The sequence below is a fragment of the Perissodus microlepis genome, chromosome 17 (genome assembly GCF_051167445.1).
Source record: "Perissodus microlepis isolate ML-2025 ecotype Zambia chromosome 17, ASM5116744v1, whole genome shotgun sequence".
NCBI classification, from domain to species: domain Eukaryota; kingdom Metazoa; phylum Chordata; class Actinopteri; order Cichliformes; family Cichlidae; genus Perissodus; species Perissodus microlepis.
In genome coordinates this window covers 6,458,539-6,478,769 of record NC_140477.1, presented here as the reverse complement: position 1 = coordinate 6,478,769, position 20,231 = coordinate 6,458,539, and the positions used below count along the sequence as shown (strand labels likewise).

The 20,231-nt window shown below is 42.9% G+C and overlaps 1 protein-coding gene across 6 annotated transcripts in view; it reads left to right on the top strand.

Moving 5' to 3' along the window:
* cald1a (caldesmon 1a) overlaps positions 1-20,231 on the top strand; it is a 64,512-nt gene that overhangs the window by 30,417 nt on the left and 13,864 nt on the right. For 2 of the 6 annotated variants that reach the window (XR_014797294.1, XM_084909271.1), the window contains exons 2-9: positions 2,393-2,478; positions 10,370-10,507; positions 12,493-12,928; positions 13,024-13,056; positions 13,146-13,256; positions 14,957-15,060; positions 17,514-17,781; positions 19,794-19,931. Coding sequence is in view for 5 of the 6 variants with exons in the window: in XM_084909271.1 (XP_084765397.1) it covers positions 2,402-2,478; positions 10,370-10,507; positions 12,493-12,928; positions 13,024-13,056; positions 13,146-13,256; positions 14,957-15,060; positions 17,514-17,781; positions 19,794-19,931 (1,305 nt within the window). In the remaining variant the exon portion in view is untranslated. Of the gene's footprint in view, positions 1-1,493; positions 1,639-2,392; positions 2,479-10,369; positions 10,508-12,492; positions 12,929-13,023; positions 13,057-13,145; positions 13,257-14,956; positions 15,061-17,513; positions 17,782-19,793; positions 19,932-20,231 lie in introns of those variants that run through there. The other 4 variants (XM_084909275.1, XM_084909272.1, XM_084909273.1 and 1 more) reach the window with 4 other exon arrangements.

The following is a 20,231-nucleotide window of genomic DNA, read 5'->3' as shown; positions in this document are numbered from 1 at the left end:
TCGATAGAGGCATTACAACGTGGTGTAAAACTAGTGGCTGTCAGGATAAAATCAACTTGGATTTCAAGGCTTTTCAAGAGGTTGGCACTTAGACACTGGGTCTCTGCCAGGGTCTGGCAGTCTCGACAGGTAGTAATTTAACTGGTAAATGTGTCATTATAGCCATTGTAGAAGGTTGGGGCAGACAGGGAAAGAAAAAAGAGGGGGAGGAGAGAAGGAAAAAGACAAACAGAAGGGAGGTGGAAAGATGGAGATAAACGATGGAATAAATGGTCTGATGCAGCAAAGGTTGAAGACGTCTTACGGCGGACCGGCTCAGGCAGTCTGAACTTATACAAAAGGTCTAAAAATGTCCCAAACTTGTGATTTAAGGTTGCTCAATTTTATGGAATGCCGTCTTTGTCTTCTGCCTCTGTTAGCTTTTGCTGTGGGTGCTGTGAGTGTGGGTGGTCCTCTCAGTGATTTTCAGTACACAACAGTTACTCTCTGACGTCTTGCTGAGGGCCCTTTTTGTCAGTGTACAACACAGCCCCCCATGTTGCTGCTGCTTCATTCAGAAAGCAGCCCCATCCGCACATCATAAATCAGTTTAAAACACTATTATCTCAAGTTTGTTATTCAATTAAATCTTGGGTACTTAATCCGCTTATCTTTTGGAAACTAAGTCTTAATTTTAATTTACCTACAGATCATTGCATAAGAGTAAATGACATGTCTTTAAAAAGGATCCATAGCTCATTTTTTTTGTCTAATCCAAACACCAAGAATGAATAAGTCGTGTGTTATTTGCATCTATAACTCCAAATTCATTCGCAGCCGTGCTTGTGTTACTAATAAGTTTGTCTCCCTTGGCGTCGCTACTTCTAGGAAGTATGTGATTACACTGGTGATGTTTGGAGACCATGTCGCTTTTAGTTATTGCTCTCATTTCGTCTTAATTACAGTTGTACGAATAGCCCCACCTCCAAATGCAGCTTGCCTCCCCACGGTTTCACAAATGACACTAAGCGTGCATCTAAACATAGACGGTGAATTCTTGCGGTGTTTAGAACATCTCCTTCTCGTCACAAAAGCAAAAGCTCTCGCAGTGCAGAGGCAGGGCCGTGTTTACTATACAGGCTCAGAAAAGGGGGGAGGACACTGGGTGAGAAGATGCAGTGGGGAGGTTGAGCATTAGTGGGACCTCTTGTCCTCGTGGTTTCTTTGAGAATGTCGCTCCTGTGCATTTCCCATGCATGTGCTCGTTGCTGTAGTGTTATCACGCTTGTGTGCGCGTGTACCTGATGTGCAGTAAGCTGTGGGGACAGAAGAAAAAGCAGACAGAAGGCACAGGAAATCGAAAACAGTTCAGCCAAGCTCTGACAAGGCGGTAAACAACACAGGAAAAGTTAGCTGTAGAGATAGGGAGAGATAGAGAGAGGGCTCAGGAAGGGGTGGGGGGGTCACTGAGGGATGGAGGGAGGGACGACTAGCAGGGAGGGGAAAGAAGAAGAAACATTCGCCTTTTCTGTCAGCTGAAGCCGGACTGTGGGAGACTATCACTGAAAGTTGGTGCCTCTGTGTCTTTGCTTGGAGAAGGCATCGTGAGGAGCTGGTATGGTGTGAAGGGAAAATACATTGTTTGAAGTCTAAACTAAGGTATGACATGCATGATTCTCTTTCTTTGTGGCTTTCCAAAAGCATTTTAAAGCGGTGTCTCTTTCCCCACATTCTTGGTCTTTAGATATCACTTTATTCTCACCTTTTTCAATCAAATGCTCGGTTAGCATTTGTTTGCTATGCCTCCCGGTGTATAGTGGATGTTTTTGTTGATTTAGCACAGAGATGTGTGATGGGAAGCTCAGCAGCTCCTGGGTGGTCTCAGGCCTCACAAGCACAGCCTGTCACGTACCCTTCCAAAGTATTTTTAGTGAGGGTTTCTCGTAAGGGATGGAGTTAACATCCTGCCTTGGCTTTTCCTTTCCTCCTTTATATAGCTTTCTCTATCATTTTCTCTCTGGTTCTGCAGTTTGTTGACTTTGATTCCATCAAATTTGTGTCACTTAACAGAAGGACAAGGCCTCACACTTGTTGTTGTCATTGCTTGCAGAAAGAGATTGTGTTTAAAGTTCTAATTCTTATAAATTTTTTGCCTTGGTTGATTTGGCACCACCTGCGGCTGATATAGTAACAGCAGCAGTAACAAAAGTTAGAAGTAATCACAGAGTCACATCTATCTATCTATCAATTCCATGGTGGGAATGACACATATGACAAATATAACAATAAATTTACAGGCGTAATTAGAGTATGTAAAAATATTCATATAGAGGTTGACTATAGCTTTAAAAAAAACTTTTCTGGCTGCTGACTGAGTGAATTAATGTCTATTTTTTATGATGTCTCCGCGTAGGGCACAATCATGGAGGAAATGGACTTTGAGCGGCGCAGGGAGTTGAGGAGACAGAAGCGGGAAGAGATGCGCCTGGAGGCAGAGAGGTGAGACATGTTGGTGTTTGCAGATTTCTCAAAAGGTGTTTAAGAAATCTATCCTCTGCAGTGGCCTAAAGAACACATACAGACCAGCCGCTTAGATTGTTTGAATAGCCTCTACTATTTCAAGGCTCTGGTAGTTTCAGTGCACAATGCACTTACTTTGATGCGCACACCAAGCAGAAAGAGCAAGGATTCAGGAGCTAGGTCTTTTACAAAACATCAATCAGCAAATGTCGACTTCCTTAAACCAGGCTGGAAGCAGAAAAAAAGAGCTGATAAGAAATCTGATAGGAGACGTGATGACCTTTAATGTTCAATCGTGCCCTCCCTCCCTCTTTCCAATTTTCTCTCCTAGATACCACAGCCTTCTGAACCGCCTTTGATTCACTGGGGAAAAAAAACGGATTAAACTAAAGTTCATTTCAGTAAATTGATTGAGTGGTAACCGGCCAAGTGCAGTAATCAAAAAGAGTAAAAAGGGGTTTTTATTGTGAGGATTTGATACATAGTCTGCCAAGGAGGTATTTTCACAAAAGTCTCTTCATCTGTGCTGCAGCCCTCGCAATTAAAGATGAGGTCGATGTGGATGCAGATACTGGCCAAGGTCACTTGCCTCTTAGAAGCATTTTATTACAGCTACTTGCTCCATCACTCATGGAAAACAAGCTGACATAGGCCTGACCACTGCTGAATACATAGATGGTTCTCTCTGATAAGTCATCTATATGATACAAAGAATGTGTAAAGGCATTAACTGTAGTAAAGAACAAGGCCCTTTGCTCAAGGTAAAGTAGCTTTTCTTGTTTTAAGGAAAATGTCCGTGATAGTGGGTATACTTGGTAATAAAAATTCAGGGTCAAGTCATTCATCCAGTTCTAGGAAGTGTGTCATTCATCTAGTAAATGCATGCCTGGCTATGTTAAATGGATTTCCAAGTTATTTTCAGAATGAGAACTTACGGGACTATTTTTGCTCAGTCATTTAACTAAACCTACCTGAAAAGAAAGCTTAGAACGAAGAAAGATGGTGAACAAAGCCTGACTACATTTCTGCTTCATAAATGTTGGCAAGTATGAGAATAGATGCAACAAACTGCAGTACAGGAATGTTTAATATTTACTTGTGGTGCTAAAAAAAAGAAATAAATTACCTGTAAATTAAAAATGGCTTTGTATTGTTTTTCTGTCACTTGGGGGCAGCAAAGCAAACTGTGCGCATTAGCATACAGTATTCTTACTTTAGTTTATCTGATATGGCCTAACAGTTGACAACTGACTTTGTGAAACTGACTCCTGCTAATGTTTAATGGATTAGCATTAGCAGGATTTTCTGGCATTCTGCTAAAATTAATGTGTTTTTATCTCTAGCTAGACATTAAGGAAACATATATTTTTTTAGCTGCTAAAAGCTACATAGCATTTGTAACCTTCGATAACATTATCTGTCTGTCATTTGGTTAGTACAACAGGTTTATGTGAGCTCTTTTGCTGAGCACACCAGCTTACTTACAGATAAAATAAGACAAGCTAGCCAAAATGCTACACGCTCTGAACCAGAGAATTTATAAATATGGTGGTATCTATCATGTTATACGTAGTCACGCATGTCATTGTATTTTTATAACATGTTTCTGGAATGTTTTCATGCTAGTAGCAAGAAGTAGGAATCATCAGACGTCTCAGAAAGCTAAAACCTTTAGCTTTTGCCTTTTAAGACGTATATTCCTTATTTCCCCAGCTGTACCCTAAATAGCTGATTGGAGTGAAGGTCAATGCCTCTGTTAGCTTTCACAGCCTAAAACCCCCCACTGCTGGAATTATTTATGCATTTTTGGAATGTTTATGTTACATGGAGAAGATGGAATTTGGCAGAAAGTGTAGACTAAAAAAAAAAAGAGGCGACCGAGAAGAGTTGTGGGCCGACTGGAAGAGCAATGGAGCGAGAGTGAAAAAGGGCCAGAGTCGAAAGCGCCCTCAACATTTACATTTTCAGCTCGGCAGGAGTTTCTCCGTGACTGTTTATTTGGCCCGAGCAGCAATAATTTCAGCTGGCAGGCGACGCGCCGCTCCTGTTATTGATAAAAGATTACATCTCTAAATTGTTTCCATTTCTGCCAATATATTGAAACAATCAATATTTACATGCCCCCTCTTGGTCGGACTAGTCAAAACCACATGTTGTCTCGTTGGCTTGCTTCCATTCAACCATCATTGAGTGTGCTGTGAGAAAAAGGAGACTTTGGGGCCATATAATAACGGCTGAAGCAATGCCAAATTCCTGGCTATTATAAGTGTTTACTGGCCAGGTCTCCATGAGCTGTTTCCTACATGCTGGGATGCTGCGATTGTGGGCTTCCTCACGCCAGCTCTGTGCATGTCACTGTACTTGAGAGCGCATGTGCACGAATGTTAGGATGCTTCCACGCAGCGAGTGTTGGTGTGTTTCGGATCAGCATCGGGCGATGAAGGCTTGACAAGCTCCATTCACTTTTTAAAAATACAACCAAGTATACAAGTGTGCATGTTTGTCGGGATGACAGCCAAGCCTTCCCTTGTTCTGCCTTGCATCAACGTCAGTTATAGCTCTAAGAAAAGGGTCATTGACGCTGTGGCTCACATCATGCTTTTGATTTCAGTTTTATTAAGCAAAGCCACACACATACACCCCGTTTTTCTGCTCAAAGGTTTCTCACACTCTCTCGCGCTCTATAATTCCCTGCAATCCACGCCGTTCGTCGGCGCTATAGCAATCAGACAAGGAATGTCTCTGCCTTTTTTCCCCCCCTTCTTAGCCAATGAACACACATAGATGTGGAATTTTCCCAGTCAATTCACTGACCAGAGGGTATCTGCCTTGGTTAAAAATGTTTTTTTCTCATGGAGCATACAGAAATGTTGCTGCCACTCCCTTCCCAAATGAAACTCGTGTACTTGAGCAGTTAATCCTCCTGGATTTGGCTATTAGAAAGCATTTGATCATACGCAGCAGTTTAATTTAACATAGATGACTGTCTGTGTGAAGGCTACTCTGAGTGAACACTGTTTCAAAGAAATACTATGACTTGTGTGCTGAGAGCAAGGTAGTCTCACTATTCCTTCAATTTTAAACTATGAGGTAATGTTTATTCTCTGAGGCCTTTACTTAGCATTTCTTCTTTTATTTCCTTTTTTGGGAAGTGTTTATTTTTGATTTTTGCCATTCCCCACCTCCCGATCACCCTCCTCTGTCTCCTCCCTTCATTCTTTATGCATCCCATCCTCCTCCCCCTCCTCCTCCTCTGGGTCTTGCTGTCTTTCTTCTTCTCCCACCCCTCCAAAAACCCACTTTCATTTTCTGATTATTCTCCTGATTGTTTCCCTCTCCTCGTCTCTTAAACTGTCACCTCTGCCTTTCCTCTCATCTTCTCCCCGCTTCTTCTTCCTTTTGATCCCGCTCCTCCACTTAAATTGTCAACCCCTCATTCTCCACTTCCTTCTCGCTCGCTCACGGTCCGTTTCTCCATCGCTTCTTTCACTTCTCTTCACCGTCCTCCCTTTCCTCCTCATTCTTACATCTGCGCTGGCCCTCTGCCTCAGAGACTAGGAAGGGTTGAGGAAATAACACCCATCCTCCGTGAATGAGCCATGCCAAACGGTCCCCCGCCCTGGTTGAACGGACCATTCGCAACGTGACCCGGTCCTGCATCGTAAATCTTTGCCAGCTTCTAAGCTGCTTTGCCACATCAGCATTGAAGGGAGTTAAGGCTACCCTTCCTCTCTTAGTTATTTTCAGATGCATGCCATATTACCTCATTCATCTTCGAGTAGAAGAATAAATGCACTCTAGAAGGACTGTACCACAGCTAGCAATATGAATTCTTGGAGCTGGCCCAGCAGAGCGCAGGGTGGGGGGAGGGACAGACGGGGGATGTTGTGGTTCTGTGGGCCGGCAGTAGGAAGGGAAACAGTCCAGAGAGACCAGCGTGGGAATGGGTCAGCATTTCTGACAGCTCAAGCCAAGCCCCCACCCTCTCTCCCTCGCCCTAACCATCCCTTCCTTAACTCCCCTCTCCCCCATCTGCTCACAGCAGCCTTTTTCCCTCCCTCCGCTGTTTTCGAGCTTCCTCTTCACTTTTCTCCCTTCCTTCCCTCTGTCCCTCCTCTTGCCAAGGAGGGGTGAAGAAGTCTTTTCTCATGAGCTTTTCCCAAATTGTTTTCACTGACATTTCTGAGATATTTTGCTGTAAAGAAAATATTTGGACATACTTCTCCCTAATAGGCTCACTGATGGCGATGTTTAGTGTGCTTTCCATGCAGGCGGTTTAAATCAGTGAAAACACACTACTCAGGGTGTGAAACACACGTTATTCATATGCTGCACTGTAGCTGCCACGGTGAAGTCCACGGCATCCGTAGTAAAGCACCAATAATGGGCAGGTTTCCTTTATTTACATGCCGTACTCGGCCACTCAAGAAATAGGCGTCTGGTGGAGACTACGTCCTGGTAACCTGCAATTTATTGCTGTGGCTTCACATCATTTTGTACAGGAAAAGTTGTCGACTATGATAAAATCTGCAGATTACTCCTTTTTCCATTATTGTGCACACCCCTTCCTTTCCCGTTTTTCATTTCCCACCTCTCCACTTTATCCTCACTCTATCCCATTTCACTTTCCTGTTCTCTTCTTCTCCTATTTTTTCTTTCTTCCATTATCCACCATTCCACCTCTCACCGTATTTCTGTCAGTATGCTGATAGACTTTGGGGGCCTTGCTATGGAAAGGGATATTAAATCAGGGCTTTGGTTGTGTATGTGTCTCCAGCCAAGGCTGTGATTGACAGGAATGCTAATTCAGCTTTCAGGAGTTTTTTCTGTCTTTCTTTCTTCCTTTTTTCTTTTTTTTTCCTACTGAGGAATCGTTAACCCTGAGATTGTCGTCGTCACCGCCACCAAGGACTCCTTTGTTCCATTTTTAGCTGTTTTCGTTTTCTCATGACATTCGGTGCTGTTTCTGGGACGGTTCAGTCCTTCGGGAATTACAGCAGTTGTTGTTTCACTACTTTTTTTTAGGTCTCACAAAAACATCAATCTGCTCTGATATTTTAAATAAGGGTTAATGTACTTTTTTTTGCAGTGGAGCTCAATTGACCTTAATAATGAATGGAAAAGAAAGAAAAACTCTTTCTTGTATTTTTTTGTTTGCTAAAATGTAAATATTGTGCTAGCGCTCTCAGTGTACAATGTATATCACTGGCCCGCAGGGCTGGAATTCAGGATAGACCCTCCTCTGGATAAAGCTGATTTTCTACACTCGGAGATGCTGAATAGTTTAAACTAAGCAGACACACATGCACATGTGTAAAGCATTGCCTGACGTCACTGATGTCACCGTCCCACAGGTCTAACTTGGGCGTTAGCAGATTCATCTGTTCTGTTATGACTAACCCTAACATGCCTCATATGAGAGGGAGAGGGGGTTGGGGGAACAGCATAGTGGGTGGGGGAGGGGGGGGGTGTTGTTCACAAGCTGTAAAACCTCACATAAACCCTGGCGGCTTTAGCTCGCCTCACCACACGTGTTGCAATTAACATGCAACGGCATGCTTCGCTGGCCGGCCTCAAAGGCTGCGCTGCGATGTTAGGTAGCTGGGCATGTGGTGAGCAGTGGGAGTGTAAAGGTCAGTCGGGGCAACACAGATCAAGCATGGAGCTGAGTTCATAGATGTCAGGTGGCCAGAAACACTGCACTGCACAATTTGATACCTTAAAAAAAAGGAATAGTTTCAGTGTTGGGTAGTATTGCATTGTTTGATATATGATATATAATTTTACTTTTGGGTGTAGTCTCTTTTCCTTAAAACTGTCTATTGTACTTCACTTGAGTTTCCTGCATTCCCCAGACTGACTTTGGACAGACCCGAGAGAAAGGCCTGAACTTGTTGCTTTCAATCAAATTTAAGAACATAAATATACAGTAGCTTGCAAGCCAGTTAGATTTTTGGACAGTGGAGTCTTGCTTATGATAGCATGCAGCCGCACCCTGTACTTAACCCTTTGCGTTAAATAAATAATTTTATAACTCACAGCATGTCTCTGAATGATTGTGTGAGGTATAATGCAAAAAACAGATGTTTGCCCATGTTTTAGACATGACCTGCAATGACCATGCATCGTCTGCTGTGTGCTTAAATGCAGCAGGAGTTACGACCCATGTAGCAGTGCTGAATGTATTTAATGCAAGAAATAATTTGTACAGATATTTGAGCTTGCTTTTGAGGAGTAAACTTTTATTCTACTGTCTAAAGTTCTCCACAGTTAAAACAATGGCACAGATTAACCAATTGCAATGCAGCAGCTTCATTTGTGATCTCGCCCCAACCGGTCACAGCAGATGGCTGCCCCTCCCTGACCCTGGTTCTGCCTGAGGTTTCTTCTGTTTAAAAAGAGTATTTCCTTCCCACTGTCGCCAAAGTGATGCTCATAAGGGGTCGTTTGATTGTTGGGGTTTTCTCTGTATTATTTTAGAGTCTTTATATTATAATATAAAGTGCCTAGAAATGACTGTTGTTGTGATTTGGTGCTATATAAATAAAAGTTAACTGAAACTGAATTATCTGAAAGCCACCAGGTGGTGATAGCTCTGGTTGCAAAAGGACTTCCAGGCCTATAGAAGTCTATGGCAGAACGGCTTTGTTTCACACTCCACAAACACACTCCTGTCGAGTGTATTATTTCGAGTCATGTTAAAGAAAGTGAAATCTATTTTGAAAATTTAGTTCATACCTTGTTTCATAATGGAGGATTATTTGTGTTAGTAGCTCATTGGTTAAGCTTTTAGCCATACGGTTTCTCTTTGTCAGATCCTTTTGGGGGGGTTTGCAACCAAGATAACTGCCAAAACGCTAATTTCGAGACTTCAAAACGGAACTTCAGAAACTAACAAGTGACATCACGATAGCTACATCATCTTTATCACCTGCTAACATCCTGTATTTTACAAGCCATTGAACACATCTTGTTTAATCCTCCTTTATGACTCTTAGAATGATGATAAGACGAGTGTTTACCGAGGTCAGAGTGTCAGGCAATCCAGGGTCATTTGCCCAGACTTCTATGAAATCATTAGTCTTTTTGAGAGCAGATGAGTCGTCCCCTGCTGCCTATTAAGAAGAATGCAGGTATCGTTTTGTCTTTAGTTGTAAGCTGTGTTTGTCTTTTATACTATATACAGTGGCCAGTTAATCTGATTGCGTCATATGTTGCATGTAAGAGTAGTATCAGTGTTGTCATCTAGCCCCGGGCGTTTCAGCAAAAGCTGAGCTTGTCTATCATTTAATTGGTGCGTGTTTCAGCTATGCACGCACCAAATACAGCTAAGAGAAGTTTTTATTGTAGTATATCAACTGGAAAAATACGATTGCTAAATTTAATGCTGTATTAAATTCTTTGGAAGAATTATGAACTTTTAAGATTACACTGGTTATTGGCCAGTGTACACACACACACACACACAGCTCTCCTGCTTCCTCCGTTCCTGCACTGACCGGACTAGTACAAGCTGCTGGCCAGAAACACTGTTTCACTGCTCTCTTATCCTTAGCCAAGCCATGTCTCCAGACAGAGTTTTTATCAGCTCGTGAAAACTGCAGCCACGATAAGAAGTATTGGTGGTTACACAGCTGACAGCTCCACTTGATAGAAGAGAAGGGGTGGGTGGGGGGGACTTGGGGTAAATCCACCAGATTTGGTCACTGCGAAGATTACAGTCCAATTTAAAGAACCGCTCACTTTGAAGTTTCTAACTGCTAAGCTAAATTGAGGATAGGGAGAAAGGAGACGAGGGGTTGAAAGTTGAAAATAGATAATGCATGCCTTTGTCTTCTCACTCTCTCTTTCTTCTTTCGTCTTCCCGCAGGATGGCAAGGAATGATGATGATGAAGAGGAGGCGGCCCGTGAGAGGAGGCGCAGGGCACGCCAGGAGAGGATGAAGAGCAGGGAGAGCGAGGAGCCCAGCAGCCAGTCGGACAGCCTGGTTATGACCAACAGCCACAGGTATAGCAAAACAAGCTCTCGTACGTAGTCCAGCAGACGACTGATTGGCCCCCTCTTTTTTTTTGGATCGGCTGCAAAAGCGAGAGAGCACCAGTAAAGTCCAACTAATAAACTCTCAACGTAATGTCATTCTCTGGGTTTAGGGTGTCGGGGTGGAGCTGCATGGTTAGATAGTCTACCGCCAAAAGTTTTTGAGAAAATAGTAAGCTTTAGTAATTTAAGTGAACTAGCCCATGAAAAACCCCAAAAGGAGAGGTGCCAGAGTGTATTTGAGGAGTAAAAAAATCACTTCTCTAAAACCTAAAGTCTCCAAACACAATAAGACTGCGGATAATTTATAAGTGCAGGTTTGAGATAAATTGTGTTGGCTACAGTGGAAGTGGTGGGTCGCTCTGACATCTAGTCACACAGACACTGCTTTGTGGTGATGAATGTTTCTTCTCTGTAAGCTCTTAGATACATCCTGGGGTGGTCAAACAACAAGGGGATTGTGCAGAAGGATGCTGAGATAGGACCTAGTTCTTGCTAGCCATTGTTGATTGTGCAGATGCAAGGATAATGTTTGGCAGACTTTTAGGTCACAGTATTGTGAGTCATGCTGTAGTCATGCCTCGAGGTGGAAGGATAGTCACTGAATATTTTAGTTAGAAAATATAAATACACTTACTCCACACTTTATTAGGTACATCTTGGTAGTACCAGGTTGGGCCCTCTTGTGCCTTCAAAACTGCATTAATTCCTCATGACAGAGATTTAACAAGTTGCTGGAAACATTCCTCAGAGATTTTGGTCCACTGCAGATTTCTTGGCTGCTTATCTCCCATTCTACCACATCTCTAACAGGAGATCTGGTGACTGTGGATTGAGGCCTGGTGATTCTGGAGGCCATTTGAGTACAATAACCTCATTGTCAGTTTGAGATGATTTGTGCTGTGTTATATGGTGCATTATCATGCTGCATGTAGAAATCAGAATGTGGGTACACTGATCTTAAAGGGATGGACATGGTCAGCAACAATACTTGAGTAGGCTGGAAGTGTGCCAGGAAAATATCCCCCAACACCATTACACCACCATCAGCCTGACCTGTTGATTCAAGGCCAGATGGCTCCATGCTGTCGTGTTGTTTATGCCAAATTCTGACCTTACCATCTGAGTATTGCAGCAGAAATAAAGGCTCGTCAGATCAGGAAAGATTTTTCCAGAAAAAAACAGATCTCCCAATTTTGGTGAGCCTGTATAAATTGTAGCCTCAGCTCCCTGTCCTCACCTCACAGGAGTAGCACCTGGTGTGGTCCATCAGCTATAGGCCATCTGCTTTTGATTTGATTTGAGGTTTGATATGTTGGGCATTCAGAGTTGTTCTTCTGTGTCCCTTGGTTGTAAAGCGTTGCCTTCATATCAGCTCGAAGAAGTCGGGTTTAGCTTAATCCTCATGTATTTGGTAATGTTTCACGTTGTGGGTTAAATTTAATGCCACAGCAACTATTGACTCGGCATCCAAAAACATGCTAACTATGATAGCATGTTAGCATGCTATCGTAGTTAGCATTCAGTCCAAAGTTTTAGCAGGTGTTAGCATGGCTGTAAACTGTAGGCTATGGCTGTATCTGAGCACATACAAAAGTTCCCACCTAAAATCCAAATTTCCATTCATTATAAGGCCTCACCTGAGTTTATTTGAAGAGCTGTGGTGAAGACCAGTCAGTAAAGCCATGGGTCTACATTTTCTGCTGTTCTTGGCTATAAAGCTGTCAGTAACAATGCAACCTCTTTCTGGAAATTATGATTACACAGGGGTTGCGGCCTTCCACCAAGGGCAGCTCAGAGGTAACAGAAGATAATGTCATGGATTATCTTTCCATGCCCACATTTTTATAACGGCTGACGTCTGCTGTGACCTCACCCCTTCCTCCTCTTTGACACGAATACACACAATGTGACATTTGTGCCGTCTCTCTCTTTCTCTCTCTCTCTCCTCGTAGTGTCACAGAGACGGTGTCTGTGAGCAGCTCTTATGGAGGCGGTGGAGATGACGAGGACCAAGCCCTACTGGATCGCATGGCCAAACGTGAGGAGAGACGGCAGAGGCGCATGAAGGAGGCGCTGGAGAGACAGAAACAGCTGGACCCCACTGTGACGGAGGGCAACGACAGCACCGCCACGGAGAAAAACAGCGCAGAAGAGGAGAGGCCCTCCTCCTGGCGTAGGGGACGTTACCGTGACAATGACGACGAGGCTGAGAAGATGGAAACCTATAGCTCGAGAAGAGAGGAGGAGAAGGAGCGAGAGGAGCCGAGGGAGGAAGAGCAGGCTGCCCCTGAAGGGGGAGAGGAAGAAGCGGAGGGAGTGGATGAAGAGGAGGAGCAGCCAGTTGCAGTTGTGGAGGACAAACCGAGAAGGTCTTACTTGAGAGACCAGGTCAGTTATCAGGTCACCGTTCTTCTTTCATGTCAGACATTAAGTTAAGCTGGTGTAACCGACAGCCTTGGCACATTTGATCCTTGTTTCTATAGGCTTCAGCTGAAGAGCCTAAAATTCAAAACAAGGTATGGTTAGTGATTTGTTGTCTTTTTTGTTACCTTTGATTTGATCGCTGAGCTTACTTTCAAAGAACTGCTATAATCCTTTTTCATAGGACTTCGCCGAAGAAGACAGACATTCGGTAGTCAGTGAAAGTTCAAATCAGGCCAAGTCGTCAAATTCAGAGGCTGGGGAGGATACAGTAGCATCAGGGGAAGCTGAAGAGGTACCTGAGGATGATAATGTAGATAATTCACAGGGGAACAAGCCTATGTTACTAAGAAATGACAGTGAAGAGGACTTTGAGGTATCTGAATCAGAAGATAATGAGGTATCATACATGCGGTAAGAACTTGAGTAGAGGTGTGATGCACAGCACGTGAAATTTCCTTGGGTAACTTCAGTGTCTAACTAGACAGAAATGTTTACATGTTAAACCTCTCGATGAGCCCGTCTTGTTGACGTGTTAATTTACGACACTGAAATTACCCGGACACCTCGTGCCGTCTAGCATGGTTTGCAACATTTGCAAACTGGTGACGACAGGTCTGCGTTTGATGAGGTGCGGTTTACAGCCGTGTGGTCAGACTTTTCAAAAGGTTAATGCTATGCTCCACAGAGTGGTCACATTTTTTTTCTGCATGTCTTCCACCTCAGCCATGAGTGCAACAACACATCACATTACACTGGCTCCACTTCAGCAACTCAGTGAGGCATCAGGTCATCTTTCGATATTTGTCAAAAGTTTAAGACCATAGAAGATTGCAATAAACTCTTTTGTACAGGGCACTGGTGTTGTCCCTTAATTGATCCAATGTCTGGAACAAGCTCCTTTAGGCCGTATTCCATCACTACCAGCAGATTGCTTCACTCACCAGTAGTTTTAATGTAAGACACCAGCTTGTCTGCAAACAGTCACCAGTTTTTGCAGTTAAAATTCAAATGTGCGACTGTCCTTCTTAAAATTAAAAATTATGCCTTCACACTGAAAAAAAAAACACATTTCAAAAGCACAGTGTTTAGTATTTATTTATTTCTGTTTGTGGTTTAGGCTGCACTTGTCGCTGCTTCAGTACAAAAGTTGGCGAGTGTGTGCAACAAGTTGGTGTCTTCCATGCAAACTGCGGGTGACCGCTGCAGTCGCCTTTCAGTTTTTGCTGCTGCATCATATAGTTCTTTACAACCACTTTCATCAAGCGACAGCAAGCAACCTCCCATAACCACTCGTTAACTGGTGGAAGAATATACATTTTCCCTAGTGTCTGGCAGTTGCCAACCAGTTGCCAACCAGCCTGTGTAACTGGGGCCAGTTCCTTCTGATTGAAAACAGAGGGTTTGAACTTGCCTATTAGGGGTTACCTGGACATATGGCTGTGTTTTAATGTGGATTCACCACTTCAACATAGACAGATACATAGCTATGACAGAAAATAGGGAAAAGCATTTTAACTGATGACGTCAGCATTTTATATTGAAATGGTGTCAGTGCAAGAATAAGAACGTTTATAGCGCTTTCTCGGTAAAGAGTCATAATTTGTATTAAATTCATAATATATCCCATGGTCTTCAAAATTTGACTGGATATGTACTTATCACAGAAATAGTAATTATCACATATAAGACTTTAATTATGTTGCTGATTATGGACAGCAAGTGGATGTAGGAAATACCCAGCTGGAGACACTCCCAGTGTGATCACATGTTAGATAATCCTTTGTCAACAGTAATCCTGGAGTGGACGTAGTGTGATGTGATGTTCTGTGTTATTTTATTTGGGCGTGCTCTCTTTCTCTTATGGGATATCATGTGATGTCACATGACTGAATCCAATCGCACTTCACTCTACGCACCTTTCTGCCTACCTTTGTTGTTCAGTATCACTCTATCTTGCTTTCTGTGTGTGTGTGTGGGGGGGGGGGGCTTTAGGTGAATGAGCCCAGAGAGGAGAGGGAGGATCAGAGGAAGCACAACGGAGGGCTGCATGAGGAGGCGCCTCCCAAACACCACAGGAAACCTGAGAGGACCACCAGGTACACAACAGCAACAAAAGCACACACTGTCTCATTGTCACCCTGAGGCCAAACCGGGGATAGCCCAGTCCTGTGAATTATTCAAGCGCCTGAGCTGTCAGCAGTATCGCTCAGATTCGTGTGACAGTTTGACGCTCTCTAATTGGTGAAAAATCATAAAGACCAGAATGCAATTTGTATTTACAGTGTTGCAAAAATGTGAAGATTGCCAGTAGTTTGTGTCATCTAACTCGATAAATGTTCTGTTTTTTACTGCAGACAAACAGAAATTAGGCTAATATTTTCCCATTTTCAGTTCAATATTTTGTCACCTATCTGATAATGGTTATTTAAGTCCTACTAGAAAAGATAATGATGCCTTTATTCTGAAGCAACAGGTGACTAATTAATTAATGAAACCTGTATGCCTGAATAAAACACACAGACTCAATGAATGTGACTAATAGCAGCTGCGCTTATCTAATCTTTCTTGCAAAAAAAGGCTAGATATAAAAAACCACTGAGCTGTGCATAAGTCCTGAGCCGCCACTCATTTCTCTTTTCTTCATTTACTTGTATTATTTGAGCAGCAATTCTTCAGGCATTTATAAAGGTCTTTCAGACTTTTTCTTTGGACATTGGCTGTTTTTCACACTTTTCAGTCCTTGCACCCGACCATTTTCAGAGAAATGTTTTTGTTATGCTACTTAATGCTGACCTGTGACTCATTCAAGCATAAAAAAGCATAAAAAAGACACCTAACTCCAGAGATGAGTCAGTGTTCTGTCTACGCATAACAAATACATTTATCTTAAGGTACTTTATTGCTAGCAAGCAACATTTGTTCCCAGATCTTTAGTTGAATCTGCAAAAAAAAGCAAAGAACACAGTCTAACAGACATGAAATAGCATTTTTTATCTAAACGGCTATTTTAAGTTTCAAAAACTTGGTATAGCTCAATGTAAAGTGTGTTCTTAAAAATTCTGAGCAAACTCAGAAGTCGAGGACAAAAGAAGTGACAGGCCTAAGAATCTTTTACAGATAAATAGTATGTGAAACTCATGTCCTTAAGAAATAGGAAAAGTCCTGGAAAGACATGGCATAGGACCTGGGAGATGCAGCTGGACCTTTAGCTGATTCATCTACTGTTCACTGAAGGCTCAGCAGAAATGGTTTCAGTGGAAGGGTTGCTGTTAAGAAGCCATTCCTGATGATGGGGGACAGATCACATGGAGTAATAAATCCAGTATTTATTTCAAAACGACTCAAGAGAGAACTACAACAGTGAGTCTACAGCCGTCTGTGAAGCACGGTGGAGGACTTGGCTCTCCATTTCAGCCATTGGTGTTGGGGATCTATTCAAAATAGAGGGAATTGTAAACTCAGAAAGTACATCAGATCCAGCATGGAATACTAACCGGAAACATGTGATTGGCAACTGCTTCAGTTTTTAGTGTGACAATAATCAGCAAACACATTGTCAGTGTAGTAAAAGCCTGGATTTTAAAAACACAAACACAGTGGAACACCATCAGTCATGGATTGGCATCCCCAGAGCCTTGACCACAACATTACTGAAGCAGTGTGGATCAAATCAGCAGAAAATGGAACAAAAGGCAGTAAACATCCAAAGAAGAGCTTTGGGTGTCCTTCAAACAGCCTGGAGAACTATTTCTGAAGACTACTTAAAGAAATGAGAAGAGAGTTCAGGCTGTGTTAAAGAATTAAGGTGGTCGTACCGAATATTGATTTTCAAGTTCATTAGAATTCCACAAACTCTGATTGTGCCTTATATATTGTATTTTCATGTGTGTTTGCACATTTCAGAAAATTGCTGGACTTATTTCTGCACAAGTTTGATTTTATGAAGAATTGAGGGATAGCTCAAGACCTTTGCTGACTCTACTCTTGTCCACTTGTGGAAAAGTACTGCAGTAACTTAATATACCAGACCCAAAGGTCAGCTGAAAAGATCAAACTACAAATAACCAAAGCTCATTGTGACCGAGTGTGAGGAGAGGACAACAGTCTGCTGATAAACAACATTATGTACTGCATTTTAAAGGAAATTAGTTTTATCAGACAGGAAGTTATGTATGAGGCTGACATTTATCATTTATTGCACAGGCTGGTGTGAAAGTATAGACATGTAGCCTGAGGCTTCTGAAACATAATTGAAAAGCAAATCTCATTCAGACTTTCAAGAAAAACACGTTGTTTTTGTTCAGCTGGCAGAGTGGCCGTGTTTTTGTGTCACGGGTCACCTGCAGTGAGTTCTCAGGTTGAAACACTGGAACGAAACTTGATACCGCTTGTAACTTTATCTTTGCAAACGTGATTGCATTTGTTTGTTGTGTGAATTCCATGAAGGCAACATCTTCTTCTGGTGTGCATTTGAATACCTGGATCAAAAGGCAACCAGCTTTCCGTTCCGACCCGTGTGCTGACCCGTGTTTTTATGTGTCCTTCCCAGCCGCGGCAGCGTGCGCTCCCCTGAGCCTTCTGCGGGTGATGACCCGGACGAGGACGCGCGCCTGGAGGCGGAGCGCAAGCTGGAGGAGCTGAAGCGTCGTCGCGATGACGCGGAGAGCGAGGAGTTTGAGAGGATGAGGCAGAAGCAGCAGGACGCCGAAGCTGAGCTGGAGGAGCTGAAAAGGAAGAGGGAGGAGAGGAGAAAGGTGCTGGAGGAGGAGGAGAGGCAGAGGAAGCAGGAAGAGGCAGAAAGGAAAGCCAAAGAGGAGGTGGATGTTTTGTTTTGTTTTACTTAACTTTTAAGCTGTTTTTACTCTATGTAAATGTTTTGTTTGAAAAAAAAATCATGATGTTATAAAAGTCTGAGCTTCAGGCAAGTGGCCGATGGACGCAAGTCTGAGTGTCATCTTACAATCGGTGGGAGACTGGAATCAGCAAAATTATTGTGCATGTGCAATGAAGTTATGAACTGGTTGCCTTAGAAATGGATGTTTCAAAGATGGGGACCAGTTCTCCGACCACCTGCAGTCAGTTCTTGTCTTCAAAGCAAATTTGGTACATCAATAAGAGCAATAAGTTGCTATCAGTCTCTTCTTGTGATAATTGGGAACTGTGATAAATGTAAAAAAAATTCAAATCAATCTCTGGGCTACCACCAACTGTTCTTAGACGCTAAGAGGTTGCTGTCCTGTTTTCTCTCTATTATGACTGAATTATCACACAATTCTGGTTTTCAGTCATCTTTTCCTTCTTTAATATTGTTCTTTTGTTTTGTTTTTTTGCCCTTTCAACTTTGGATTAAGCCACATTTCTATGCAAATGGCTTATCGGAGTCTCCGATATATCCATGAAGCTGTCCCTTTAAACTTGAAAAAGCATGAAAAAGCTACACATCCCTGTACTATATGTTTACGTAGTTACAGGAAAAGTTGCAGTTATTCAGTTTTGTAGCCCAAGAAAAGAATCTTGCTTTCTAATTTGGATCTTGTTGAGTCCAGATGAAACACCTGCTGAGATATTTGTAAGCTCCTGCACACACAGTGTTGTGTCTGTTCCCATTATTGTTATAATAAAAAAAAAGGAGGGGCTGTAGTTGGGGATAGCAAGTCTCGAGAATGGCACATCTCTTACAAATGAGTCATTCTGCAACAATAACACACCGTGTGTGCTTAAACCTCTGACTGGACCAACAGCGAAAAATCGAAACCAAAAAACCCCAAAACAATCGAAAGAAGAATGGACTTGAATGGTTTTTATTGCCTGCCCACACAGCTGTTGCAACAATCAAATTTCAAATGCAGACATCAGTGAGAATGAAGTCAACAACCGTCACTGCAGTCTTTTACATTTTCTCATGCTCTGCACCATGTTGATTCATCCCTTTGCACCTGTATGAGCAGAAACCCATGCATCACTCTCTCTCACACTTGCACCGCTGTGACGTTATCTCGCCATACGTCTCCGTTATCATGACTCAACCTATTTGGGTCCCCGCTTGTAACTCACATATGTCATTCCTCCGTCTCCTCTTCTTACAACATCCTCGTCCTTGCGTATCTCAGACGCGATAACCTCTGCTTTCCTTCGTGTTCCCCCGCTGTACCGAAACGCGTCGCTCATTTTCGCTCGCAGCCAGCTCGCGACGAGGCCCCTACATTCTCGCTATTACCCTGACTGGTCTTCTTTGTTGCTCTTGGCTCCGAACGTGGCGGCCCATCTCTAGCTATCTGCCCCTGTTCTTCTCCTCTTGTGTGATGTTAATGAGGCCTTTTGGTTTGTAATTAAAAGATGGCCCAGAGATACAGAGAGACTAATTAACCAAGACAAGGCTGCCGGAGAGGGCTGATATACTGCCAAGCACCAGCCCTCTTCTGAATACTGTACAAATGATTCATACTTTTTTTCTTTCTTTTTTTTAACTCTTGATAGTCTGCTGTATCAGGCTTTTCAAAATGCCTTCTTTCTCCCGAGGCAGCCGATGGCTGTAAATAAGAATTTACTCAGAGTAATTGAATTCGAGACTGACCTGCTTCATTTGATAAAATAAGTAAATCAGTTAGAAAGTGTCTGGGTCGGCTACATTTTTGATTGTCAACTGCCAGTGACATTTTCTTTATCATGTGATAGCCTGTGGCAGCATAAGTATGTTTCCATTTAGTTAGAGTCGATACAAGCAGCTAGCAGACACAAGCTACCATTACCTGGCAGGACTGCTGTAATTAAATTGACCAACGCGTTCCCTGTCAGAGTCACTCAGAAATGCCTGCCATCTCTTTCTCAGGAGGAGAAGAGGAAGATGAAAGAGGAGATCGAAAGGAGGAGAGCAGAGGCGGCTGAGAAGAGACAGAAGGTGGATGACACTATGGATGGAGAGGGCAAACCGTTTAAGTGTCTCAGCCCGCGAGGATCCGCTCTGAAGGTCGGTTCAACCATTTTTGACTTCTCACCTCAGGTTTTCCATTCTGGTACTGCGCATATGGGTTAGGATAGAAATAGAAGCAGCAATAGAAATCAAAATAGAAAGATCATTCAGCGGCCTGAACAGGCATATGTCACTGGCAGATTTTTTCAGCGGGGGCTAACAAGCCGATTAGGCAGAGATGAACTCTGTTTGTTGTATGAAAATGCAGTTCCTGACTGACTTTTATTCCAGTAAAGCCTGAACCATGAAATATTTGCCAGATTTTTTTTAGCTGGATAGTTAATTGAACCTTCAAAT